Source organism: Guillardia theta, assembly GCF_000315625.1.
Source record: "Guillardia theta CCMP2712 unplaced genomic scaffold GUITHscaffold_70, whole genome shotgun sequence".
Taxonomy (NCBI): domain Eukaryota; class Cryptophyceae; order Pyrenomonadales; family Geminigeraceae; genus Guillardia; species Guillardia theta.
In genome coordinates this window covers 113841-140936 of record NW_005434604.1, presented here as the reverse complement: position 1 = coordinate 140936, position 27096 = coordinate 113841, and the positions used below count along the sequence as shown (strand labels likewise).

Sequence of the window (27096 nt, the reverse complement as noted above, 5' to 3'; positions counted from 1 at the left end):
GTGGTGGAGGAGGAGGAGGGGGAGGGGGAAGATATCAAGCCCTCAAAGAAGGGAAAAAATCAGGATAAGGAGGCCAAGGCATCCAAGAAGGAAAGTGGCAAGACGAAGCGAAAGAAACAACAAGGTCAGGCCCTCCCTCCCTCCCTCCCCCCTTCCTCTCCTTCTGTTCCGAAACTCCCCGAGCTGATTTCTCCACAGAGCAGAAGAGCAGCTGGAGGAGTGCGATTCCTCAGATGAAACTCCCGGACACGTCAGGGTGGACGGAAAGATTCGGGCAGCTCGGCGGCAGCAAGGAAAAGGGAGAGGAGGACAAGAAGTCTTGGAGGGAATCCTGCCTCGTCCCCCAGGTCGACAGCAAGCAGCCGAAGCCCTCGCGTTCTTGCGGGTTTGGCATGCCGACCTTGTACGGGAACAAGGCAGGGCAGGAGGAGACGAAGACGAAGCAGGCGAGCAAGAAGAAGAAGAAGATCAACGACGGAGACGACTCGGAGCTGATTCGTGCCGGAGTAGCGGGGCACGGGATCGTGGTGGAGGGCTCGAAGGAGGAGGAGGAGGAGGAGAAGGAGGGAGGAGGGGAGGGGAGGGGGAAGGAGCAAGGAAAGGCGCAGATGTCGGAGTCGCTGAGGATGCAGAAGTGTGGAGTTGGTCTTGTGCTGGAGACTTGGAGGCCTCGGGGCCTCGCGCAGGCGCTCAATATGATAGCGCGGACGTACGAGGCTGTCAGGGTTGATCAGGTGAGGACGATGATGAAGATGAACCGATGGACATGCTCCATACGCTTCTCCCCTTCCAACGTCTCCTCCCTACTTGCTTTCAGTCCTCCTGCTGGCCTTGTCCCCTGCTCTCTTCCCTCCTCTCCCCTCTTCTCTTCTCTCCTCCCTTCCCCTCCCTTCCCCTCCCCACCGTCTTCTCACCTTCCCTCAGGTGGTTCCCGACAGCCCAGCAGATCACGCTCTCCCTCACATCGACAAGGGAGACATCCTCAAGCAGATTGACGGCGTCACTGTGATCTCCCTCGAGCACGCAAAGCAGCAGATCCTTGGCAAGCCAGGCACCGTCGTCTCACTCACCTTCGTCAGGAACCAGGTCTTGCTGCTGCTGCTGCTGCTGCTGCTGCTGCTGCTGCTGCTGCTGCTGCTGCTCTTCTTTTTCCCTTCCTCCTCTTCCTCCTAACACTTTTGTGCCTCCTGTCTCTCTCCCTTCTGAATCTCCGCTCCTGACTTGCCTCGTCCCTTCTTCCCTGTTCCTTCTTATCGCGTGCTTGCAGTATCCCTTCGAGGTCTCCATCCGTAGAGGTCTGCGAGGAGGCGAGTCGTGGGCGACGGAGGAGGAGGAGGAGAAGCCCAGGAAGGAGGCGATGGAGGGAAGCGGGTCGGAGGAGAGGAAGAAGATCGTGCGAGGAATTCCCTTGCTCTACTCGCGAGAGCCCAAGAAGCAGGAGAAAAAGTTGCCTGAGTCAAACGGTGAGAAGGGGAGAGAGGAGGGCGAGGAGGAGCAGGAAGGAGGAAGGCAGGAGGAGGAAAGAGCGATGAAAGAAAGACCCGACGACGAGAAGGAGCCGGGAAGAGAGGGAGGAGGAGGAGGACGCATGAACCCGTTGGAGGCTCGGCTGAAGGCTCTAGGGTACGCTAGCTTCTCGGGCACGGATGATGGGGAGGAGCAGGAGGAGGAAAGAAAAGAGAGCAAGAAACATCCTCTTGCAAAGTTCACCGAGGCGACGGCTCCTCGTCTCAGAGGATGCATTGCGTAAGTTATCTCCTCCTCTGCTCTGCTGCTCTTCTCCTTCGTCCCCTCCTCCTCTCCTCCTTCCGCTCTTTCATTCTTACTTCCCACCCTTCCCCTCAGCGTCCTCCTCCCCATTTGTCGCTTCTCTCTCGTTCCCTCCTCGCTGACCCTCGTCCCCAGCTCGCGCGAGAGGAAGCGGAAGGAGCTGGGCGAGGAGCTTCTGGACAAGGCGAGCATCGGGGACGTGCAGGGCATCAAGCTTCTCCTGGGCTACGGGGCTGACGTGAACTTCGTGGACGAGGAGGAGGGTTGGGGGAGGGTAACTCCTCTCCTCAACGCCGCCACCTCCGGCAGCTGCCCAGCTGTCATGACGCTCCTGGTCATGGGGGCGAACGTGAACGCGCAGGACGAGCAGGGGTGGACGGGTATGCACAGGGCGGCTGGGAAGGGACACCGGGGGGTGGTGGAGCTGCTGGTGGAGGCGGGAGGAGAGCTGGAAATGAAGGATGCGTACGGGATGGTGGCAAGAGACTGGGCAAAGTTCTTTGGGCATGAGGTGAGGAGAGGAGGAGAGGAGGAGAAAGTCGAGATGCAACGGAGGGAGAGGGAAGGAAGAAGACAGTAGGGGAGCGGAGGGGAGAAGTGAGTTGAGGAGGGGAGAGAAGGAAGGGAGGGGAGCGGAGGGGAGAAGTGATTGAGGGGGGGAGAGAAGGAAGGGAGGGGAGCAAGGAGCAGGAGGGAGAGGAAGCAAGCGAGGTCAAGGCAGAGAGGGTGTTCTTGCTCACTCGCAGAGCAGGAGATTGCTGAGCTTCTCAGCCCCAAGGCAAAGACGGAGGAGGACATCATGCAGGAGATGCTGAGGCTGCAGAAGGAGTTGGAGGCTGCGAGAGCCAAGAAGTCGCCGTCACAGGAGCAAGAAACAGCAGCAGCAGCAGCAGCAGCAGGAGAAGTAGCAGGAGATGTAGCAGCAGCAGCTCCTGCCGAAGTCGAGATGGGAGTGCAAGATGAGCAGAGGGAGGAGGTTAAGCAGGACCAAGAAGGGAAGCAGGTGGACGAGGGGGAGGAGGATGCGAAGGAGGATGGGGAGGGAGTGGCAGAGCAGAAGTCAAGGGAGGATGAAGCAGCGGAGGCACCAGCGAGGGGGGAGGAGGAGCAAGGAGAAAGCCTTGAGAAGGAGGAGCAGGAGGAGCTCGCGGAGCAGGCAAACTAGAAGGCAGCGAGCAAGCGAAAATTTGAAGTACACTACACCAAAAAAATCAACTCTGCTCCTCGTTATGTCGCTACTACTTGAAATCAAGACCTTCTCCACTGCTGCTCGCCATGCCAGCTCCCATTCCTACATGTGTTTGATCCAGGTGTATGGATCGTTACGTTCCTCCCTACCTCCTCCTCCTCATCTTCTCCGTCTTTCCCTCCTCCTCCTCCTCCTCCTCCTCCTCCTCCTCCTCCTCCTCCTCCCCATCTTCCCGACCCTCGTCTCCATCCTCTTCCTGTGACCCGTACAAGACTCGCGTCGGCCCCTCCTGTCCCGAGGAGGAAGGAGCTTCCCTGATGTCCACACTCAGTGCGTTGGCAAAACGCTGGAGCACGAAGAGTTCATCCTCAGCCAGCAGCGTCATCACAGAGCCCTGCAAGACGATCAGACTACAACGAGCATCCCCACCCTCTCCGTCTCCCCTTCTCCTCCCTCCTTCCTCCTCTCCCTAGCCCTCGCCCTCACCTCCCTCTCCGTCTCCGTCTCTCTCCCTCTCTTCTTCGATACCTCCTCCCTCTCTCCTCCTTCCCCTCCCTCACTTCCCCTCCCTCTCCTCTCCTTCCCTCTCCTCCCTCACCTCTCGTCCAAGTCGACCGGCACGACCGGCACGATGGCAGTACAGCTCCCAGTCAGGCGGGAGATCGAAGTTGATCTGACAAGGTGTTGAGGCGGACGAGAGGCCGAGAGAGGGAGGAGGAGGGGAGACAGTGGGGAGGAAGAGGAGCAGAGGAGGAGGAGGATCAGGAGGAGGAGGAGGAGCAGGAGGAACAAGAGGAGGAGAAGAGGGTCAAGGGTGAGCAGGCATCCCGGAAAAAGAGAGCAACAAAGAGGAGGAGAAGGAGAAGGAGGGCAGGAGCGTTGGCAATCGCAAACGCTGAGGATGGGAGGAGGAGATGGGAAGAGATGGGAGAAGACTCGTTGGGTCCTCACCACCATGTTGATGTCTGGGATGTCGAGCCCGCGAGAGGCAACGTCTGAAGCCAAGAGGATGCGGTTGCCGCCCTGGGAGACGATGAGGAGGAAGTGAAGGGGGAGTTGAGAGGGGAGGCCGCAGAGTTAGGAAGAGAGCAGCGAGGGGGAGTACAGGGACTAGCAAAAAGACGGAAGGGGCATGGTGGGAGGAGGAAGAGGAGGTTTTCTCACAAGGCTGCGAAATTTGCTCATCACTCTTGTCCTGGCGGTCGATCCGATCGCTTCCTCGAGGACAAGGAGACGATCCTTGTCCACCACTCCTGTGTGGAGGTCAGAGGAAGGAGAGAGGTGGAGGGTTGAGGGGAAGAGACATTGAGGAGGGAGGAGTGCGATGAGAGAAGGAAGAAAGAAAGGAAGGGCAGGGAAGGGAAGGGAAGGGAGGGGAAGGGAGGGGAGGGGAGGGGAGGGGAGGGGAGGGGAGGGGGAAGAGGAGCGGATAGGGGAGGAGAGAAGTGGCAAGGACAAGAGGTGGGAGATTGGAAGGTAGATGTGGAGGAAGCAAAACCGGCAAGCGATCGGTACAGGTCGTCCCAGCTATCTCGACTCTCATCGGCGAAGACAACGACGATCCTCTCGCCCTCCCCACTGTCCTCCTCCCGCCCCTCCCTCCCTCCTCATCCTTCCCAGCAGCAGCCCGCTTCATTCCAACCTCACACATCCTGAGAGTCTCCTGCTCCACCTCTCAGCAACTTCTCCTGCTCGCTCCCTCCTCTCACCCGGATACGGTCGTCAAGGGTCTCACAGGGCAGGAAGAAATGGGAAAGCTGAGGAGGAACTTTTATCTCCTTGTCAACGTGAACGTGGACGGGATCAAGGAGCCACTTGTTCTTTTCGCAGACCTGCGATGGCAATGAGAGATAAGGGAGAAAGTTCAGCAAGGTAAGTTGCGTTGAGGATGAAGGGAGAGAGAGGAGATGTGGATTCAACGATGGAGGAAGCGACGATGGAAAGGAAGATGGCAGGGAAGTTCGGGGAGAAGGGTGAGGATACAGAGAAAGAGGGATGTCAAGGATAGCAGATGAGATTGTCGAAACTGGCGGTCAGAGGCATTCAAAATGGTCTCCTCTCTCCTCCCCGTCCCTTCCCTCCCCTTCCCTCCCCTCCTCCTCTCCTGCCCTCCTCTTCTCCAGGACCTGTAAGAAGTGCTGGTGGAACTTGACAGTAGCGCTGGCAAACACAGTCCGTCTCTATCAACAGAGCTCACTAGGCTGGAGCATCCACAGACTACCAGACAACCTGCTCGACATCCGACGCAGCTTTCCTTGACGTCAGGAAACGGCTGAGGAGGCGGTTGAGAGCCTGAAAGGCTCCAATCAGTCTTCTTCGACGCACGATTTCATCTCTTCGCTTCACCTGCTTGCTCGAAGGGTTGGCGATACAGGCGTCCACCTGCACAGATCGAAATAAAAATAAGCAAGCTTTTCATCATCACATCATCGTCATCTTCTGTCTCTGTCTCTGTCTCTGTCCAATTTTCTGACCCCGTCCCCATCAGTGTGGCAATGTATCTTGTTGAATCGTTACAACCCTTGTGTTCTCCCTCTCTTTCCCCATTCATCATCTCTATCGTCCTCGTCCTCGTCCTCGTCCTCGTCCTGAAACTCTTCCTCTTCCTCTCGTCCTCACACGCTTTCCCCCGTCTTTCATCCTCCCATCCTCCATCGTTTCACCTCGTCAACCACCAGGAATCGCAGAGACCCAGTTCTCAACGTTCCTGCACAGGAAACCAGAAGTCAAGCACAACACGACATGGTGGCGACCTTGCATTCTGAGCGTTCACCTGCTTCTGACACTTTCAGCAGCGACTCTGCATCGCCGATCACAACCTGATAATCAGAAAATGACAATCAATGCAAACATCCCGCTGCAGGGTTACTTGGGGGGGGTCGGCCTTGAGCCAGATTCGTTGCCTTTTTGCCTGCAAATCAAACCTGTCATGCTCCCCTTTCCCCCAATCTTTTCCCCCGCATCCTCCTCCTCCTCCTCCTCCTCCTCCCCTCATCACCTTAGAATCGCTCGTGATGGACATCACATTCAAGGTAGCATCAGGGCATCCAACGGCGATCTTACAAACAGGGTCAGCATGACAGGGGGGCTAAGCCTGCGCTGCTCTCTGACCTGACGCGCAACTTTGGTCAGCTGCATGGCAAGCTCTCGTGTCGGCGCAACGATGACGGCCTGAGAGTCCCGTCAAATAGACATCAAGATAATTTTATCAGGACAGCACCTGGACCCCAGCCAGCCTCCTTCCCTTCTTGTCCTGCAGTCGATCCTGGCATGCGCCATCACAGAACTGCTGCCATCGCTGCCTCCATCTCTCACCTGCTCCAAGACCGCGAAGAGTGGGACCATGAAGGCAAGAGTCTTGCCAGAGCCCGTGTAGGCTTGAACAAGAGCGTCCTTGGAATCTCTTACAATCGTCTCTATGGCGGCCGACTGGACGGGAGTGGGGCAGGAAAAGCCGCAGGCCTCCAGTCTGTCGATCAACCAGGACGGTAGGACATCATCGAAACGCTCTCGGTAGGACATGCTCGTCCCCTCCGACCTCGCTGAAGCATCCCCTTCCACAGGCTGCACGGCGAACCCCTCAGTTTCCTCAGCGGAGCATCTGAGGGCCGGCAAGATTTTCTCGCTCGTGCGAAGATTAATACCAAGTCTCATGAACAAGTGAGGACCAGAGGAGGACGGACGTCTTCTCCTCTGTCTCAAAGGAAGCAACCGGGCTCTTGTATCGCAAGTATGCCCCCTGTAGCGATCCATCCCTGCTCGCAGCATATCGCCTGCTGGTGCCTTGCTCGGAACAAAGGAGGAAGAACATGCCGCTGACGCGATCGCCATGATCACTATCGCTCTCATCAACACCCTCCTTATCGCCTTCGCAACTCCCTCCATGGTCGTTGGCTCTCCCCTCGCCACCGCCATCACGCCTTGATTAAAGTTCTTGTGAGACAGCAAAATAAATGCGAGGAAAGAACTAGGCTTGCTTTTGCTGCCCCAAGAGGACTGCCTCCCTTTTCCTATGACAAAACAGGCTGCCCCAGAGGAGGAGGTTTTCAGGGCAGAACATTTTGATATCAGAGATGATTCGATTTGTGTTTGCTGCCTTTTGTTCGAGAGACTCTTCATGGTAGATCAAATGATGCTGCTAGTCTTAACACGAAGCTGCTGATACGTCGGAGTGAAAATGCTGGAGCAGGCATTCTATCATTGACATACCTTGCTTGGCAGGATACGAGGATGAGGTTTTCGGAGACCTTGGTGCTTCTTTCTTTCCTCGTCGTTTCCTGCGATGGCTTTGCTTGGCCGCACCCTGTGCATGCGGGTAAAGACATCCGACCCCACATTCGCTGGAGTATCCACCAGCTGAAGGTTTTGCGCAGGGAGGACCTCGAGGTCCCAGCCAAGGATCGCGCTATCGATGAGATTAGAGGAAGAAGCTCAGTGCTTGCACAGAAGGAGCTTGATACATCGTCTCTCTGTTCTCCCCCTTGTATCTGCTGCAATCGCTATCACCCCTCCTCCAGCAGAAGCCAGGCGAGGAGACTTTGCGAAACTCGACTTCGGAGCAGGAAGAGGAAAGAGCGAAAGCCAAAGCAGCTTAGGGGAAAACGACTTGCCGGCGGCGGGCAAGATAGACCCCTATGACAATAGAGAGAAAGCAAACGCGGATTATGCCACAAGAATGCAGGACTCTTCGCTCATTTCTGAAAAGAGACAGATTTGCCTTGACGTCAAGGAGAAAATATTCACTACAGTCAAGGCCGCATTGGGCGAGAACGATTGGAAGAAGGTGCCTTTCCGAACATCCATGCGGATCTCCTTTGATATCTTTCCAAGGCAAAGTTTGCAATCGACAAAGATGCTGCCGTGCTGCGAAGGGCGATGAATCAAGTCAGCACGAAGGTGTCTGGACTAACTCAGTTTTGTCCTCGACATGTCCTCATTGCAGTGACAGGGCTTGAAGGCTGTGAGTGCGGCACAACGTGGGGGGAGCCAGACAAGTAAGATTTACTCTCCCTCTTGCACAGATCCTGTCCTTACTCAACTCTCCTGTTCAAGGTTGGAAATCGAAGCAGAGCAGCGAGAGAGAAAATTCCTCTCGTAATTCCATCAGTCCCAGCGCTGCAAGGATAGCACTGACCAGTTCGCAGGACACTCAACAAGCTTTCAATATCCGTGGATGGAGCAAAGGTCTGGAATCCCCAGCTCGTGTCTTGTAGACATTGACAGATTGCCCAGGGAAAGGTAGACTCGAAGAAGAGCCAGCTGTTGTTCGATAAGGCCGAAGCCGAGTGGAAGGACTGGCTCAGTTCAGCCGCAGACGCCCAGTGAAACTTGAGAATGCGGACACGCCGGAAATGCACTGACGGTAAAAGTTGGGAAGCGGTGAATACACCAACGAGTTAAATAAACGAACCTGAGAGGATTCCGAACGAGCACGAGCTCTGAACCGTCGTTGATCCGTAAGAGGAATGAAAAGGAGATATGCAAACACAAGTGATTATGGAGAGAACGGTAAAAGATGAAGTTGCAATGAAGGTATTCCTGCATCAATGAATAGAAGCCTGAGTGCTTTGCTGTCAGTGAAGGATTGTCTACTTCATTGTCTGACGGAAACGGAGGCTTGTCCGATCGCGCACTGTGCGCGATGATCCGAACTCGTCTGAGTCTGACAGTGTCTGAGCCCGGCGTTGGGCCGGGGCCGGGGCCCGGCCGGAGAGTGCGGCAGAATGGCCGACGGGGCTGCCGCTGCAGTGCGACTACCGTAGTACTGGGGTCTTGTCATTTGTCCTCGTACAGTAACGTTTTACTTAACTTTGAGTAAACATATCAGGGGGGGAGGCCGGTCCTTTCAGGGAGGGGGTGGGGTGGGGTGGACTGGTTGCGATGTGATGGCAGAGAGCCAAAAGAAGCTGGGGGGTGGGCCGGGCGCAATTAAAACGGGGTGCCTGAAATGCCAGCCAACTTTGTGGTTTGGATTGCTAATTCTCTGGATTAAATTCAAATTTAATTGTTCGTATTTGAAAGTTATGGAGCTTTATTTTCGAGTCACAGATGCGGTTTCTGCCGCGTGCTGCGATTTCCCACCACCCCTCCTGTGCTCCGCACTCGCGGCTCCCGTGTCTTGCTCTCCTCTCCTTGCTCCGTCTGTTTTGGGACTGATCGACTGGCCATGCCCCTTGTGCTCTGATCACAGTCTGTGCCACTTGCGGTCGCCCGAAGATGTCAGGAAAAGGGAATAAACAACACAAAGATGATGCGGTTCGATATCGTGTCATGCGCCTCTCTGGAGAGGTAGAAACAGTGCAGTTGTCTCAACTTGTCGAAAGTCCTGCTCTCGAGTATTTGAAGACTAATCGTGTAGCAAAGGAATGCAATAATACAAGTCCAGGGCATGATGCATCATCTTGTAATTATGTTCATTTCTCGCAGCCGAATTCGCCTGCTGCCAAGACAACAAACAAGAACAAGGCAAATTTTTGCATGGTGAAGCGCCTCTCAGGACAACGCGTTTCGACAAACTTCAATGAACTCGTGCCCAACATTGCATCGGGGTATCTACGTAGCCATCCCGGAGCGATAGGGCAAGAGTGTGGGAACGGAGATCGCCATGACGCATCTAAGTGCAAGTTCGTCCATTTCAAGGAGGAAGCCATCAAACCAGCTCAAATCATCTCCACGTCATTTGTACAGAGTGAGACTCAACGCCACGTCGGGTTAGTCGTAGATGGCTTCAGCTTTCTTTGCATCTTCGACTCTCCTGACGTGTTAGTCACGCTAATCGAGCGAATCGAAGCTACACTTTCTGAGCGATCAAAACTGGTAGCACGTGTGCACCCACAGGCCAAATATTTCTTTCATCCAAATCCCATTGATGCGATGGAAAAGAACGTGATATCACAGAAAGCGGTGATTGAGTCCATGCGACTCTTGAATCGTGTAACGGGACTGGGATGGCGGGTGATCAACAGCAACTTCAAGCGAACTTCCAATGGTCAATGGATGGCAACCATCGAGGACGTTCGGCTTGCAAGCGAGGCATCAGAGCTCTGTCGCAGCGGTCAACTTGCTCCTGTCGGTGCTGATCCAGCGAATGTCACTCTGACGGACTTAGTGATAGTGACTGGAGACAACGATCACTTGGCCACACTGCAGGCTCGTAGCAATAACGAGCTTCGCTGGCTTGTTCCACTCATGTCGGACAATCACTTGATGCCTCGCTCAGCTATTGTGACTGCGGCTGAGCAATTACAGCGAGTCATCGTGTTCAACAAAGCAAACAGTGCTTGTGAAAAGCATGACAAGCAGAAGAAAGAAAAGACGCCGAAAGGAGATGAGGAGACAGAGAAGAATAAACGACCACAAGAGAAGCAGCCGCAGCAGCAACAGCAAAAGGACAAGCAAAAGGAAACACAGAAGAGTACAGAAAAGGAGAAGCAAGAAGACAAACCATCTCAAGGGCTGCGAGGGGGTCAAGACATGAAAGACAAGCAAAACAAGAAGGACAAGGAGAAGGACAAGGAGAAGGACAAGGAGAAGGACAAGGAGAAGCATGATGAGAAGCAGGAGGCGCAAGCACAGGCAAACAAGGGAAACTCCACACCGAAAGGTGAAAAGGAGAGCAAGAAAGACAAGCAAAAAGACAAGGAGAAGCAGGAAGAGAAACCGTTGCAAGCACAGGCACAGAAGGGGAGCTCCGCGACCAAAGATGAGCAGGCCAAGAAAGACAAACAGAAGGACAAGGATGAGGACAAGGAAAAAGACAAAAAAAACAGTGAAAAGAAAGACAAAACAGGCAAGGAGCCCGAAAAGGAAAAGAGTCAGCAGCAAAAAAGTAAGAATCAAGAGAAACCTGAGCCTGAAGCAAAACAGAAGGATGATCAGCAAAAACAAACAAAAATTAAAGAGACACAAAATCCAGAAAAGCAGGGATCTAATGTGCAACAAAAGAAGCAACACAAAGAGCCAGAAAGTCAGGAAGGACGACAGAATGATAAAAAGACCAAGCAAGCTAGTCAGTCCAGTGACTCGAACAAGTCACTTCCTGGAAAATTCTTCTTTTTGAAGCGCAAGAACGGGACGGTTGAAAAGCATTTGTTGTCTGAGATGGCAAAAACTATTGGAAAGGACCATGCAAGGACAGGAATGCATTCGACGGAACAACGAGCCTTGCTTGAGTGCCATTTTTACCCGAAGTGCAGCAAAGGCAAAATGTGTAAATGCGCTCATATCAAGGAAAATGTGAGAGCGAAGAAGACAGTTTCGTCAGCAGCAGTGTCTGATGAAAGTGAGGAAAGCAGTGATGACGATGCAAAAAGCATGAGCAGCGAGGTTTCTTCAGTAGTCATTCCAAAGGGGTTCATCGGCGTGGACGATGAGATCCTTCCGGAAGATGAATTTATCGACAACGCAGGGAAGCAACGAGCCATCAACGATAATGGCAGGCGAGGACGATTCTGCACTTCCACCCCATGCAGGTACGGAGCAATGTGTCTCTTCCTCCATCGACGGCTGGACGAGGGCACGTCGTCCCTCATTTCCCAGCTGCAGAAACTTGTATTGGAGCAGATTGCAGCGACTTCGAAACAGCCAGCGGCTTCAAAACAGTCAGATGCAGTTGATGTTGAGTGCCACAGCTGCATGGAGCAGGTGGACCCTGCAGATTCGTACCAGTGTTCCGAAGGGCATGTGATGTGCCATGAATGCTTCAACCAATTCATTCGCATCACGTGGGCGGAGCAAAAGGTGGAAGCGACGGATCCTGAGCCGCAGCTCAGATGCGCTGCCCCAGGATGCTTGTCAAACCCGCTCAAAGACACCGAGGTTGCCCGACATGCGACTGAGGAGGCGATGGCCAAGTACTTCGCCATCAAGCAGCAATGGCGGGATGCAAAGACGTATGCTCATGCACAGTCGCTTCTTCAGAGAGAGCAGGACGCCAATGGAGGAAGCTTCTCAAGCGAAGCAGGGCGAGCACTACTACAAGAGCAACTGAAGAAGGAGATGCCCAATGCTCTCATGTGCCCGCGATGCAAATGTGGACCGATCGATCACTTCTCCTGCAGTGACTTGACGACCCACGATGGGCACGAGGGGGAAGGAGGAGCGAGAATCGACAACAGCTGCCCCAACTGTCGTTTCTTTGCTAACGACGTCTCCCAGTGGGATCGTTGGGATGGTGTCCTGCGGCGCCCAGAGGACCTGGTTGCATCTTCCATCTCACCCGAGGACCTTCAAATCATGGAGTTTGTTTGCAGCGCCTGCGGATGCAGCCAAGATCGAGCTCGGCAGGTGATCGCGAATGCCAGGAGAGTTCTGCCCAAGGAAGCGACTAGGCATGAGATCATGGGCTCTGCCCTTGACCTTCTCATCTGCTCAGAGAGGCTGGCCAAGGCAACATCAGCGTCGTGATGTCCGCGCTCATGCTGTTCTACTTCTCCACACCTCGGCGGATTCAAGGGCTTTTGATTGGATTTTTGTTTGTTGTGATTGCATTTTTTGTTTGTTTTTCTCTAGTGCAATTCAGAGTCGATCAATTGTCTAAACATTCAATGAATTCCGACAATAGAATATCGGCCTCGAAACAATCATGCCATCGTGACTGAAAAATCTAGATATCGTGACGAATGTTCCAAACCTGTTCCAAACCAGTGTACAAGCTATCCAGCTCGCCGTTGGATGAACGCGTTGAGCTGAAATGATGCACAATTGCCAGTTTGTAAAATTCGTCACCCGCTCTATAGAACTGATCAAACAAAGATATAAAAACAAGCATGATTGTCAAGAACAAACGTGATTGTCGAGAACTGAGGCATGAATGCTATGCAGGGGACTGAAAGAATTTTGCTCACCCCAATAACTCCCTCGCGTCGCAATCCGGAGAAGGCTCCGGATAGCGATGCTCCTCGGCCCAGACGTTTCCTCTGCTCCCCCTGGTCGTGGCACAGGCTAGAGCCTGCCTGCCAGCACTCCACCTCCTCCCCCGACGCTGCCAGGACACACGAGGAGACAGCTCAAAGTCGTGCTTCTTTATTTACTCTACATACATGCTTCGCTACTCTACACAGCCCCTCTCTCCCGTCGTCTAGAGGACGCCGACGCGCTTGACCTTGAAGGTCTGACCGAAGTGCGGCTGCAGCAGCCTCCGCCTGTCGAAGCCGCCTGCCTGGCATGCCGCCGGCAGGAGATCCAGCCGGGGCGCCGACGGGAGCGCCAGACGAGAGTCCAGGGTGACGGGAGAGTCCAAGTCGTCGTCTTGGAGGAGCCAGACAAGGCCGCTGACCAGGCTCGCGAGGCAAGCCACGGCCAGCGCAAGGGAGAGGCGGAGCAGGAGGGCGGCGTGGGCAGGCATGCGGGAGGGGGAGGGAAGAGAAGGGACGGGAGAGGCTTGCCAGTCGTGGGAGGAGGAGGACATGTAGGTGGAGGAGAGAAGGCGGGGTCAGGGGGAAGATGTCGGGTATCCAGTGATGGCTTGCTCAAGCGCGTTTGATGAGGTGGGGGGCGATGGGGAGGATAGGGAAGGAGGTGCGGGATCTTGTAAGGGAGAGCGGGGGGGACCGAATAGGATCTTTTGGCGAAGTGCAGCGCTTCCGGGTCTGGCACGGCGGCGGGTGACTGGGAAGCGCGACGATTGGATGGGACTGAGTCCCGGATGCCGTTGAGGATTGCGAGGTAGCTCGAAAAACAGATCGCTTGGCCTAGTCGCATGTCAACAAGTGACCGACAATCGCGATGTTTCGATGGGACAAGCATGCCTGATCATGACAGCCGTGCCTGGAGTAAACATCCCCCCTTCGTCTCATCTCCTTGGCGTCTGCCGCTCCTCTCATTCTTGGCTTCCCTTGTACACAGCGACATGCCGTGCGATACTTGCGTCGACTCGCCGCCCGCCGACCGCCGCCCCTGCCCCGACAGCCCAGCGCCCTTGCGGGCCAAGCAGCTGGCATGCCTGCAGGCATCTATCCGCCTCATCGAGTCGGGCAAGGCCGTGATGGGGGCGACGGGGGAGTGGGTGCGGCTGGGAAGGACGGCAGGAGCGGGGGGAATGGGGGCGACGGAGGTCAAGGAGGGGAGCAGCGGCGGGGCAGAGGAGCCAAGCTGTGAGCCAGCATGGAGCCAGCGGCCATCCAGAGCGACGAGGGACAGGAGGGTAGTAAGATAGGACGAGAGGGTGTATGTAGGAGGCGATGGTTGGTAATGAATGAAAGACTGGTATCTGCTGATAGGACGCTGTACCGCCTGGGAGAGGCTGAGAGCACTGCGCTAGACCGCATGGCCTATGTTGCTACACGTGCGGTCGTATCGCTGCGTTTCCTCGCTCAAGGCATGCGGCACCCTTTGCGTGCGTTCTCGACCATGGCTGAGACTGTTGGCTCTTGGGCGGGACCGGGACGCGACTGAGAGAGGCAAAGGCAGGGAGCTTTGTCGCTCCAGCCTCACCTGCTGTCTCATGAGGAGCTCTTGAGACTCCAAGGCTATTCCCACTCAGAAGACAGCATGGAGCAAGGCTCCGGATAGCGATGCTCGTCGGTCAAGAGGTTTCCTCTGCTCCCCCTGGTCGTGGCTGACAGGCTAGAGCCTGCCTGCCAGCTCTCCACCTCCTCCCCCGACGCTGCCAGGACACACGAGGAGACAGCTCAAAGTCGTGCTTCTTTATTTACTCTACATACATGCTTCGCTACTCTACACAGCCCCTCTCTCCCGTCGTCTAGAGGACGCCGACGCGCTTGACCTTGAAGGTCTGACCGAAGTGCGGCTGCAGCAGCCTCCGCCTGTCGAAGCCGCCTGCCTGGCATGCTGCCGGCAGGAGATCCAGCCGGGGCCCCGACGGGAGCGCCAGACGAGAGTCCAGGGTGACGGGAGAGTCCAAGTCGTCGTCTTGGAGGAGCCAGACAAGGCCGCTGACCAGGCTCGCGAGGCAAGCCACGGCCAGCGCAAGGAAGAGGCGGAGCAGGAGGGCGGCGTGTGCAGGCATGCGGGAGGGGGAGGGGAGAGAAGGGAAGGGACGGACGGGGGAGGCTTGCCAGTCGTGGGAGGAGGAGGACATGTCGGTGGAGGGGAGGAGGCGCGGGTAGGGCAAGATGTCGGGTATCGAGTGATGGCTTGCTCAAGCGCGTTTGATGAGGTGGGGGGCAATGGGGAGGATAGGGAAGGGAGGTGCGCGATCTTGTAAGGGGGAGCGGGGGGGGACCGAATAGGATCTTTTGGCGAAGCGCAGCGCTTCCGGGTCTGGCACGGCGGCGGGTGACTGGGAAGCGCGACGATTCGATGGGACTGAAGCCGGAAGACGATCGACCGCAATGGATGGATATCAGTCGGAGATCTTGCTGACAGGAAAGAAGTCCGGACGCCGTTGTGGATTGCAAGGTAGCTCGAAAAAAACAGATCGCTTGGCCTAGTCGCATGTCAACAAGTGACCGCCAATCGCGATGTTTCGATGGGACAAGCATGCCTGATCATGACAGCCGTGCCTGGAGTAAACATCCCCCCTTCGTCTCATCTCCTTGGCGTCTGCCGCTCCTCTCATTCTTGGCTTCCCTTGTACACAGCGACATGCCGTGCGATACTTGCGTCGACTCGCCGCCCGCAGACCGCCGCCCCTGCCCCGACAGCCCAGCGCCCTCGCGGGCCAAGCAGCTGGCATGCCTGCAGGCATCTATCCGCCTCATCGAGTCGGGCAAGGCCGTGATGGGGGCGACGGGGGAGTGGGTGCGGCTGGGAAGGACGGCAGGAGCGGGGGGAATGGGGGCGACGGAGGTCAAGGAGGGGAGCAGCGGCGGGGCAGAGGAGCCAAGCTGTGAGCCAGCATGGAGCCAGCGGCCATCCAGAGCGACGAGGGACAGGAGGGTAGTAAGATAGGACGAGAGGGTGTATGTAGGAGGCGATGGTTGGTAATGAATGAAAGACTGGTATCTGCTGATAGGACGCTGTACCGCCTGGGAGAGGCTGAGAGCACTGCGCTAGACCGCATGGCCTATGTTGCTACACGTGCGGTCGTATCGCTGCGTTTCCTCGCTCAAGGCATGCGGCACCCTTTGCGTGCGTTCTCGACCATGGCTGAGACTGTTGGCTCTTGGGCGGGACCGGGACGCGCCTGAGAGAGGCAGAGGCAGGGAGCTTTGTCGCTCCAGCCTCACCTGCTGTCTCATGAGGAGCTCTTGAGACTCCAAGGCTATTCCCACTCAGAAGACAGCATGGAGCAAGGCTCCGGATAGCGATGCTCGTCGGTCCAGACGTTTCCTCTGCTCCCCCTGGTCGTGGCTGACAGGCTAGAGCCTGCCTGCCAGCACTCCACCTCCTCCCCCGACGCTGCCAGGACACACGAGAAGACAGCTCAAAGTCGTGCTTCTTTATTTACTCTACATACATGCTTCGCTACTCTACACAGCCCCTCTCTCCCCGTCGTCTAGAGGACGCCGACGCGCTTGACCTTGAAGGTCTGACCGAAGTGCGGCTGCAGCAGCCTCCGCCTGTCGAAGCCGCCTGCCTGGCATGCCGCCGGCAGGAGATCCAGCCGGGGCCCCGACGGGAGCGCCAGACGAGAGTCCAGGGTGACGGGAGACTCCAAGTCGTCGTCTTGGAGGAGCCAGACAAGGCCGCTGACCAGGCTCGCGAGGCAAGCCACGGCCAGCGCAAGGGAGAGGCGGAGCAGGAGGACGGCGTGGGCAGGCATGCGGGAGGGGGAGGGAAGAGAAGGGAAGGGACGGACGAGAGAGGCTTGCCAGTCGTGGGAGGAGGAGGACATGTAGGTGGAGGAGAGAAGGCGGGGTCAGGGCAAGATGTCGGGTATCGAGTGATGGCTTGCTCAAGCGCGTTTGATGAGGTGGGGGGCGATGGGGAGGATAGGGAAGGGAGGTGCGCGATCTTGTAAGGGAGAACGGGGGGGCCGAATAGGATCTTTTGGCGAAGCGCAGCGCTTCCGGGTCTGGCACGGCGGCGGGTGACTGGGAAGGGCGACGATTCGATGGGAGTAAGTCCCGGATGCCGTTGAGGATTGCAAGGTAGCTCGAAAAACAGATCGCTTGGCCTAGTCGCATGTCAACAAGTGACCGCCAATCGCGATGTTTCGATGGGACAAGCATGCCTGATCATGACAGCCGTGCCTGGAGTAAACATCCCCCCTTCGTCTCATCTCCTTGGCGTCTGCCGCTCCTCTCATTCTTGGCATCCCTTGTACACAGCGACATGCCGTGCGATACTTGCGTCGACTCGCCGCCCGCCGACCGCCGCCCCTGCCCCGACAGCCCAGCGCCCTTGTGGGCCAAGCAGCTGGCATGCCTGCAGGCATCTATCCGCCTCATCGAGTCGGGCAAGGCCGTGATGGGGGCGACGGGGGAGTGGGTGCGGCTGGGAAGGACGGCAGGAGCGGGGGGAATGGGGGCGACGGAGGTCAAGGAGGGGAGCAGCGGCGGGGCAGAGGAGCCAAGCTGTGAGCCAGCATGGAGCCAGCGGCCATCCAGAGCGACGAGGGACAGGAGGGTAGTAAGATAGGACGAGAGGGTGTATGTAGGAGGCGATGGTTGGTAATGAATGAAAGACTGGTATCTGCTGATAGGACGCTGTACCGCCTGGGAGAGGCTGAGAGCACTGCGCTAGACCGCATGGCCTATGTTGCTACACGTGCGGTCGTATCGCTGCGTTTCCTCGCTCAAGGCATGCGGCACCCTTTGCGTGCGTTCTCGACCATGGCTGTGACTGTTGGCTCTTGGGCGGGACCGGGACGCGCCTGAGAGAGGCAAAGGCAGGGAGCTTTGTCGCTCCAGCCTCACCTGCTGTCTCATGAGGAGCTCTTGAGACTCCAAGGCTATTCCCACTCAGAAGACAGCATGGAGCAAGGCTCCGGATAGCGATGCTCGTCGGCCCAGACGTTTCCTCTGCTCCCCCTGGTCGTGGCTGACAGGCTAGAGCCTGCCTGCCAGCTCTCCACCTCCTCCCCCGACGCTGCCAGGACACACGAGAAGACAGCTCAAAGTCGTGCTTCTTTATTTACTCTACATACATGCTTCGCTACTCTACACAGCCCCTCTCTCCCGTCGTCTAGAGGACGCCGACGCGCTTGACCTTGAAGGTCTGACCGAAGTGCGGCTGCAGCAGCCTCCGCCTGTCGAAGCCGCCTGCCTGGCATGCCGCCGGCAGGAGATCCAGCCGGGGCCCCGACGGGAGCGCCAGACGAGAGTCCAGGGTGACGGGAGACTCCAAGTCGTCGTCTTGGAGGAGCCAGACAAGGCCGCTGACCAGGCTCGCGAGGCAAGCCACGGCCAGCGCAAGGGAGAGGCGGAGCAGGAGGGCGGCGTGTGCAGGTATGCGGGAGGGGGAGGGGAGAGAAGGGAAGGGACGGACGGGGGAGGCTTGCCAGTCGTGGGAGGAGGAGGACATGTCGGTGGAGGGGAGGAGGCGCGGGTAGGGCAAGATGTCGGGTATCGAGTGATGGCTTGCTCAAGCGCGTTTGATGAGGTGGGGGGCAATGGGGAGGATAGGGAAGGGAGGTGCGCGATCTTGTAAGGGGGAGCGGGGGGGGACCGAATAGGATCTTTTGGCGAAGCGCAGCGCTTCCGGGTCTGGCACGGCGGCGGGTGACTGGGAAGGGCGACGATTCGATGGGACTGAAGCCGGAAGACGATCGACCGCAATGGATGGATATCAGTCGGAGATCTTGCTGACAGGAAAGAAGTCCGGACGCCGTTGTGGATTGCGATGTAGCTCGAAAAAAACAGATCGCTTGGCCTAGTCGCATGTCAACAAGTGACCGCCAATCGCGATGTTTCGATGGGACAAGCATGCCTGATCATGACAGCCGTGCCTGGAGTAAACATCCCCCCTTCGTCTCATCTCCTTGGCGTCTGCCGCTCCTCTCATTCTTGGCATCCCTTGTACACAGCGACATGCCGTGCGATACTTGCGTCGACTCGCCGCCCGCCGACCGCCGCCCCTGCCCCGACAGCCCAGCGCCCTTGCGGGTCAAGCAGCTGGCATGCCTGCAGGCATCTATCCGCCTCATCGAGTCGGGCAAGGCCGTGATGGGGGCGACGGGGGAGTGGGTGCGGCTGGGAAGGACGGCAGGAGCGGGGGGAATGGGGGCGACGGAGGTCAAGGAGGGGAGCAGCGGCGGGGCAGAGGAGCCAAGCTGTGAGCCAGCATGGAGCCAGCGGCCATCCAGAGCGACGAGGGACAGGAGGGTAGTAAGATAGGACGAGAGGGTGTATGTAGGAGGCGATGGTTGGTAATGAATGAAAGACTGGTATCTGCTGATAGGACGCTGTACCGCCTGGGAGAGGCTGAGAGCACTGCGCTAGACCGCATGGCCTATGTTGCTACACGTGCGGTCGTATCGCTGCGTTTCCTCGCTCAAGGCATGCGGCACCCTTTGCGTGCGTTCTCGACCATGGCTGAGACTGTTGGCTCTTGGGCGGGACCGGGACGCGCCTGAGAGAGGCAGAGGCAGGGAGCTTTGTCGCTCCAGCCTCACCTGCTGTCTCATGAGGAGCTCTTGAGACTCCAAGGCTATTCCCACTCAGAAGACAGCATGGAGCAAGGCTCCGGAGAGCGATGCTCGTCGGTCCAGACGTTTCCTCTGCTCCCCCTGGTCGTGGCTGACAGGCTAGAGCCTGCCTGCCAGCACTCCACCTCCTCCCCCGACGCTGCCAGGACACACGAGAAGACAGCTCAAAGTCGTGCTTCTTTATTTACTCTACATACATGCTTCGCTACTCTACACAGCCCCTCTCTCCCGTCGTCTAGAGGACGCCGACGCGCTTGACCTTGAAGGTCTGACCGAAGTGCGGCTGCAGCAGCCTCCGCCTGTCGAAGCCGCCTGCCTGGCATGCCGCCGGCAGGAGATCCAGCCGGGGCGCCGACGGGAGCGCCAGACGAGAGTCCAGGGTGACGGGAGACTCCAAGTCGTCGTCTTGGAGGAGCCAGACAAGGCCGCTGACCAGGCTCGCGAGGCAAGCCACGGCCAGCGCAAGGGAGAGGCGGAGCAGGAGGGCGGCGTGGGCAGGCATGCGGGAGGGGGAGGGGAGAGAAGGGAGAGAAGGGACGGGAGAGGCTTGCCAGTCGTGGGAGGAGGAGGACATGGCAGGGATAGTAAGGACTGGAAGCTGCAGAAGTTGATCAGATAGCAATGAAGTTGTTGGGAGGGGTTTTAGGGTTTATCTGACTGTCTTTTTCAAACGTCGCGTTTTTACCTGGTCAAAATAGGTTTTGACTGGCATCCGGGATCGTCGTTGGTTTCCTCCTGCCCTCGTCTACCCCTTCCTTGATGCCGGGAGACTCTTAATGGTCTTTATCCCCTCCCCCAGATACATCCGGAGATTGATTCAGCGCCTCGCTGCAGCTCCATGCTCTGGCAGGCCCTTGTGCAGGCACTGCTCGCCGGGTTCATACTTACCGGCTCTTTCCTCTCTGCGTCGATCCAAATCTTAATCGGCACCGTCACGTGGCTACTTCATGATGATATCCCACACGTCTTCCACCCCTATTGCCTTGAACTTCAGCCCTCGGCTGCAACCGACTTTGACGTCTTACCATTGGCATGCCATGACAGCTTTGACAAGCAGAGGCTAGCGCTGCCGCACTTTAGTGAGACCTTCAAGTTCAAACGAGTCAGCGTCATGTGAAAGTCCAGCAAAGTATGAAGCAACCCGCTCTCTTACAAGGCGATGATATTTTGCACTAGTGTAGTATAGATGTGGAATAGCTACGCTGCCGCTATCTAGACCTTACGGGCAAGAACAGCAGAGGCGTTTCCATAATAGCATTGCATCCTACACGTCAGCACAACTGGCCGTTCAGAAGGTTATGACAATACTGATCGATTGTATTTGTGATAACAGCTGAGCTGAAGCTTTTTCAATGTAATGCGAAGACTCAGTGCAACTTCGTTCACTATCAAAACAACCTCATTTCTGTCAATAATCCTGCTTCATCGTTGGGTGCAGCAACTCAGCCAAGAGCCTCATCGCACACTCAAGTAATCGTCCGATTTGTTGTATTCTGGACTCATACCGGACGCCCCTTGCGCGTATAGGATGACGATGCCAGATCGTTGCAGTGGTGCTGCTGATCTGATGAGTGTGTGCTTAATAAACGATGGTCCTGAGATTATCTGAGCTCAAGGTCTTTCGCAATGTTGTGTGGTAGCAAATTGGTTCACATTCCAGCTTTGATTCAGAATCTCAAACGATTCCAAGAATGATTTTCGCAAAGAAGGCAAGCAAACTGTTGAAATCGATCAATCCACACCAATGTTGGAGCTGAACAATTTCAATTCCCCGTTTTCTTTCCGTAACGAGAGATGTTGATTCAATCATGCAAGATCGACCACAGCAGGATTCACATCCAGGTTCTGGTGCTCGCCCATTCTCTTTCACGCCTGCTAGTACCAGCCCACGGTCTATCTTCGCTAAGGAGTCTCCAGCTCCGCATGCTAAGTTCCCGGAGTAATTCAGGACCCATCTCTCAGCAACAAGGAACTTCGGAACCATCGGGAGTCTTTAGCCAGTGAATCTTGCCTTGTCCAAAGTTAGACCGTGACGGTGCGGGGCTCACAGTTCGTAACTTTACTCACTTGAAGTTAAGTTAAAATTAGTAATCTGTTTCTCAGTGCGGCGAGCCCGGCACTGCCAGGCTTTCATCAGTTTGCCAGTCCAGTGACCCCGGGCCCGCCCGGCCCGGGCCGACCCTCAGGTGTGCGCGGCACCCGGGACCGGCGTCACGTGCCGCTGCCGCACTGCAGTCACTCCCGGCCGTGCGCCCGGCCAGGCTGCTGGCCTTTACTCAAACGGTTAAGTGAGAGTCTAGTCTCTTCCAACTGGACTAGGTGCAGTCCCCCAAATTCTTCTTTACTCAAAGTTAAGTTAAAAATCCCCAAACTTAACTGTGCAGTCCAATTGCAGCCCCGACCGGGCCCCGCCGCCATTCACACGGGTCCGATCCCGGCGGCCGACCGTACCCGGGCCCGGCGAACTTCCGCCCGGCCGGCCCGCGCCACATCACTACTGATTTGTGCCATAAGTGTAAAAATATATTATTCTGTACTACTATATCAATATAAAAAATATATTAGTCAAGGTTTTTACAAATACCCATGTAAAACCTTTTACAAACAGTGCGGGGATTGATCCTGGTACAGAATGCATTTTTATTACAGTTTTAGACCGAGCATACAATACTTTTCCTCACCACGTCATGGCGGCTTGTGCCGGTGGTGGCGGAGTCGGAGCAATGGGGCCCAAAATGGGAAGACGACGAGGAAGAAGCTGATAAACAGATCAGAACTAAGTGCAAGTTGGTGAGTCAACAGTGATCTGGTCTGTTGGAAGGTTGTTTGAATGATGCATGCACATTGGGCAAAAACTGCCTCTATGAAGAGCAAATGGAAGGAGGTAACTTGGAGGTCGATACACTGACCGAACCTGTACGATATTGCCAGAAGCCAATCAACCTTCAACTAGGATGGTGTTGCTGAAGGATCTTAAAGGTGTCCTGATCCGGAACATGTCAACAGCAAACATGCTGTTGAAAGAAAGTGACACCTGCCAGATAGCTTGCTTCTTTAGCATGCACCTGGTTGATGGAAAGACTGGAGCCGTCGTAAAGGAGAGCTTCTACTCCAGTACCTTGTGCCGCAAAACATCCAACCCTTCGTGGACGGACGTAGACCACACTGAGATGCTTATGCACATAAACATGGGCGCGATTGAGCGCGGTACCGCGGAGAAAAACAAGTTTGTCATCCGCGTATGGAACTGCCTTTGCCGCCCATACGCAGGACGGGGATGCAGCAGTGATGTGCCACATGATATGCAACAACCTCTTCCCAGACCCGCACCATGGTCGTGCCATAGATGGAAGCTGGACGAGGATCTATGCGGGAGACGATGTAACGATGGAGGTCATGGCGGGTGCCCTGCAGCCTCGGCGGCATGCAAACTTCCCGATCGGTCCTCCATCGTCCATGGTGAGATCGTGGAGACCAAGTTGCTGTTTGAGAATGTGTTGGATCTGAGGATGTGGGTGAAGGTAGAATCTTCCTTGAGCGAAGTAAGTCGCCTTCTTTCCTCTTTGTGTTTGCTTTCTTCATTGTTGACTCTCTGCTCAGGTGAAGCTCTCTCTCCCAAGGAACGCAATTTTCTTCAGCATCTCAGACTCAGTCGGCGTTTGGTCTACCTACGTGGATGCCAGCATTTCGTCCATGTCCGGGTTGCTTCAGAAGATGAATCTCAATCGAGATCTGTCGATGCAAGCTTCAAGAGCAGATGGCTTCAACCAGAAGCATCGCAAGCGAGCTGCTGCCAGTGGAAACATCCTCGGGGACACCATCAAGAATGCTAATCCCACCGTCCACGACAGTTCGAACGGCACAGTGACACTGCATCTCTCCAATGGTGAGAGGAGGAGCGAAGACGCGAGTGGTCAGAGCACTCCTGAAGTCTCGTCAGCGTCGAGACTGCAGGAGGTGGTGAGAGAGGAAGGAGGCGTTGAGGAGCAGAAACATCTTCCCAGGGTTTGTTCTGCTCGATCACAGGCCCTCGCGTATATGAGAAAGTGCGTCATGCTGAAGAAAGTTCAGACGGCTTTGGCGAAGCAGAGGCTGGAGGAGCTACTCTCTTCACAGGCTGCCAAAGAGCAGGAGCTTCTACGCAAGAGAGAAAGTGCGGGAAGGTTGCGAGACCTTCGGAGGAGGGTGGCGGAGGAGGAGAACAAGGTGCAGCAGCTGTCAGCTCAGGTGGAACGGGAGGAAGGCAGGGTGCAAGTCAGCCTTGAGTCGGAGAGACTGCGAAAGAGCCTCGGACAAAGGGTGTTGACTGTCATGAACCTTCAGATGGAAAGAGACTCCCCAGCTGACGAGAGTGCAAGGCGGAGGTCCTCGGATACAGCTGAGGAAGACAGCATGGTCCCCGCAAACTCCCTCGATGAGGCGAGGAGGAAGCGTTCGCAGGCGATCGATGCAGACAGACAGGCGCTGAGAGACGCGCGGAAGGAGCTGCGAACTCGGCAGAACTTCCTTACCGCTGCTCTCCACAGCGCTTATCCCATCTTCACGGCGGCAGATGGGGTGACCCGGACGATCTGCGGGCTGATGCTTCCAGCCTTGACATCCTCCAGCAGCGGAGACGATGAGATGGTTTCGACTGCTCTCGGGCACGTCTGCCATGTGGTACTGCTCATGTCCAAGTACGTCGGCTTGACCCTTCGCTTCCTCCCTGTCCCGATGTCCTCCAGGAGCGTCATGCGCGACCTGAGCGTTTCATCCTCCAGGAACAATACCAAGGACGGCAACGACTTCCCCCTGTTCCTCAAGGGTCAGGACAGGACGAGAGTGCAAGTAGCTGTGCTGATGCTGAGCAAGGACGTGGATCAGCTGCTGGCCGCTCACGGGGTGATGCCTGTTGACGTCTCGCTGCTGCAGGCCACACCCAACGGCAGTCAGCTCTCCATCCTCGCAAACCTGCAGAACATCATCATCGCATGCCGGCAGAGGTTCCTGACGGCACAAGGAGGGCTGGAAGCGCTCTCCTCCTTGGACTCATCCGCCATGTCTGTCCTTGCCATCTCTGAGGAGGACGCAAACCACCTCGCCATGCTGTCCACAGTGGGAGGAGGGTCAGGCAAGTCGAGCCGAGCCTCGAGTGAGCATGGAGGGGCGACGTCGGAGCGGAAGGCCATGGACAGGTCTTCTAGCTCCTCCTCTCGGCTCCCAGGTCAAGACTATCTGTCGGGGCTGGCGAAGGGGGTCGACCGACTACTGGAGTCTGTGATGTTCCCGACGGTCACGAGCTCCAACGCACAAGGCGGGGCGGACGAGGGAGACGGCGCGAGCTCGGCGAGTACAGTGAGGAGTGATCAGAAGAGATCGAGGAGGAAAGAGAGGGAGAGGAGGGAGAGGGAGAGGGAGAGGGAGAGGGAGAAGGGCAGGGGGGAAGGAGTCGATTACCGTGATTCCCCCGAGATCAAGCATCACCATCGAGCCACACGCGCGTGGGAGGAGGAGCTTGATGCCAAGTGGGGCTCGAATGCTCGGAGCCACTCGAGGAGGGAAGCTGACAGCGAGGGAGAGAGGGCGGGACGCATGGCGGAGATGAAGCATTTGCGTGCTGGGGATGTTGAACAGGAGAAGGATGAAAGCTTGACAAATTTTTTCGTGAGCAAGGTCTGAATCTCAGTTCCCCTACACTTGTCTACTATCCATCTTCCTCTTCCTCTTCCTCTTCCTCTTCCTCTTCCTCCACCCCCCTCCTCTCTACTTTCCGCAAGTCCCTCTCTCCCTCCACCCACCTCGATCTGACTGAGGACTGCAGGACGGGTCGCAGGCATTTTACGAGATGTACAAGGCGGCAACGGACGGGATGAAGATAGGCAGCGAGGTAAGAGCTCAACCCCTTGACTGATCCTCTGACTCTCCATAGACTCTCCTTCCTCACTCCAAGGATGTGCAGGATGAGGCGAGCCTGACTGGGAAGTGGATCGGAGCGATGAGGGAGACGAGCAACCGGATCAGCAGCATGGCAGAACAAGGGATGGGGCCAGTTGATCGTAAGTTGCCCCTCCCCCTCCTTTCTCTTCTTCCCTCTCTCCCTCTTTTTTTCTTTTTCTCCTCTGCCTCTTCCTTCACCTTTCGACTTCCACTTCTTGTTGGCGTCGGCTGTTTTCCTTTCTCCTCCTGCCCCATCCACTTCCTACCCCTTATCCTGCCGCTGGCTCTACCTCCTTCTGCCTTTTGCCGAATCTTCTTCCATTCACTTGCCTCATGGCAGGAACTTTGCAGTACATCTTGTATCCCACGGACTTGAAACTGCAGCCTACCTCGCCGGGGAGCCAGTTGGACCCGTCCACCTTCGATGAAGATAGAGGAGCTGGAGCAAGAGCTGCAGCTGGAGCTGGGCCTGCGGAGGAGGACAGCAAGGAGACGTTGGGGGGCGAGCCTCCTGCGGCTCATGGCGGAGTAAAAGGAGGAGATCACGGGGGACCGGCAGGGTCGAGCGACGGGGGGGAGAGGGGGAGAGGAGTGGAGGAGGGAGAAAGGATACACGACCTGTCCTCGGAGACGGAGAGAGCAGCGTTTCAAGAGATGCTCTGGGGAGTGAGGACCGGGGAGGACGCGGCGATGGACGACGAAGAGGCGTGGACAGCTGGACTTGACCGGCTAGCGCAGGATGCAAGCTTCACATGACATGAAGAGGTGTAGAGAGAGGAGGGAGGAGTGATGAGATTGTTTTCTGCGTGTACGTGTATTCGTCGTATCATCATGTCAACCCCATGCGATGTTCGAAGCTGGAAAGAAAGTGAGCGAGGAGAAGAGGAGGGGAGAGGGCTAGCAGAGGATGGTTGGACGAACAGGCGGGTGGAGGGTTTGGCTTGAACCTGCTGAGAGCGGCGAGAAAAGCTTGCAGCATGGAGAGTGGGGGCTTGAAGTCGAGAGCCTGACGAGAACGAGATAAGAGAGGAGGGGGAAGGAAAGGGAACGGCTCACATATGTGTCCTTGCGAACTTTGCCAAAGATGCATACTACGTCTTCTGAGTAGTTGGTGAGAAGAGGAGGAAAAGACGAAGGGAAACGGCAATGAGGAGAAGAAGAGTGTAAGAAGAGTGTATGGAAGAAGCAAAGTGAAGGAATTTGCTGAGGAGAGAAGGTGTGGGAGGGGAGAGGAGGGGAGAGAAGGGGAGAGCAACAGGGGGGAAACTGGAGGGAGGGAGAACAAAGGAAGGGGAGGGACAGGACTGGACCTTCGTTGTCGCAAGGCACGAGGATGAAGTTCTTCTTACTCGGAAGCTTCGCCAGCAGTGAGACGAACAACAGGAGGAGGTTGGGAGGAGGAGAAACAGATCTTGGGGGAAGGCAGGAGGAGGAGAAACAGATCTTGGGGGAAGGCAGGAGGAGGAGAAACAGATCTTGGGGGAAGGCAGGAGGAGGAGAAACAGATCTTGGGGGAAAGGCAGGAGGAGGAGAAACAGATCTTGGGGAAAGGCAGGAGGAGATCAGCAAGGGGTGCAAGATGACGAGTAGGGGAAGAGAAAGGACGATACCCTGACACGCTTGTAGAAGTCCAGGCTGTATGCTCCTGTCTTCTCGTTCCACTGCGCCGCAAGTTAATGGGAAGGAGGTCAGGAATCGAATGTCTACTTGGAAGGGAGAGGCGAGGAGG

General features: G+C 56.4%; 6 protein-coding genes across 6 annotated transcripts in view; 4 read left to right on the top strand and 2 right to left on the bottom strand.

Annotated features, from left to right (window-relative positions):
* GUITHDRAFT_113802 (hypothetical protein) overlaps window positions 1-2935 on the top strand; it is a gene marked incomplete at both ends in the record, with an annotated part of 5371 nt that extends 2436 nt beyond the window's left edge. The window contains 6 exons of the mRNA XM_005826986.1: window positions 52-124; window positions 199-734; window positions 925-1086; window positions 1268-1746; window positions 1906-2281; window positions 2522-2935. Coding sequence (XP_005827043.1) covers window positions 52-124; window positions 199-734; window positions 925-1086; window positions 1268-1746; window positions 1906-2281; window positions 2522-2935 — 2040 coding nt within the window. The remainder of the gene's footprint in view (window positions 1-51; window positions 125-198; window positions 735-924; window positions 1087-1267; window positions 1747-1905; window positions 2282-2521) is intronic.
* Window positions 2936-3104: 169 nt separating this feature from the next.
* GUITHDRAFT_143016 (ATP-dependent RNA helicase, plastid-targeted) lies at window positions 3105-6844 on the bottom strand (the record flags this gene model as incomplete). Its single annotated transcript, XM_005826985.1, has 14 exons — window positions 3105-3353; window positions 3558-3632; window positions 3911-3982; window positions 4669-4791; window positions 5086-5139; window positions 5189-5251; window positions 5306-5341; window positions 5623-5666; window positions 5733-5778; window positions 5829-5870; window positions 5958-6017; window positions 6071-6130; window positions 6180-6224; window positions 6275-6844. 14 exons carry the CDS (start codon window positions 6842-6844, stop codon window positions 3105-3107), a joined length of 1539 nt encoding a protein of 512 aa, XP_005827042.1.
* Window positions 6845-7178: 334 nt separating this feature from the next.
* GUITHDRAFT_154227 (hypothetical protein) lies at window positions 7179-8284 on the top strand (the record flags this gene model as incomplete). Its single annotated transcript, XM_005826984.1, has 6 exons — window positions 7179-7274; window positions 7333-7742; window positions 7790-7953; window positions 8012-8053; window positions 8104-8143; window positions 8192-8284. Exons 1-6 carry the CDS (start codon window positions 7190-7192, stop codon window positions 8282-8284), a joined length of 834 nt encoding a protein of 277 aa, XP_005827041.1. The 5' UTR covers window positions 7179-7189.
* An 891-nt stretch (window positions 8285-9175) lies between these two features.
* GUITHDRAFT_113799 (hypothetical protein) lies at window positions 9176-12364 on the top strand (the record flags this gene model as incomplete). The annotated part of the gene is made up of 1 exon (XM_005826983.1): window positions 9176-12364. The coding sequence occupies one exon, from the start codon at window positions 9176-9178 to the stop codon at window positions 12362-12364; it is 3189 nt and encodes a 1062-aa protein (XP_005827040.1).
* An 11479-nt stretch (window positions 12365-23843) lies between these two features.
* GUITHDRAFT_75909 (hypothetical protein) lies at window positions 23844-24335 on the top strand (the record flags this gene model as incomplete). Its single annotated transcript, XM_005826982.1, has 1 exon — window positions 23844-24335. A coding segment is annotated over one exon (492 nt), but the record flags the coding sequence as incomplete, so codon positions are not given.
* A 2594-nt stretch (window positions 24336-26929) lies between these two features.
* GUITHDRAFT_113797 (hypothetical protein) overlaps window positions 26930-27096 on the bottom strand; it is a gene marked incomplete at both ends in the record, with an annotated part of 2358 nt that continues 2191 nt past the window's right edge. Inside the window, one exon of the mRNA XM_005826981.1 lies at window positions 26930-27028. Coding sequence (XP_005827038.1) covers window positions 26930-27028 — 99 coding nt within the window. The remainder of the gene's footprint in view (window positions 27029-27096) is intronic.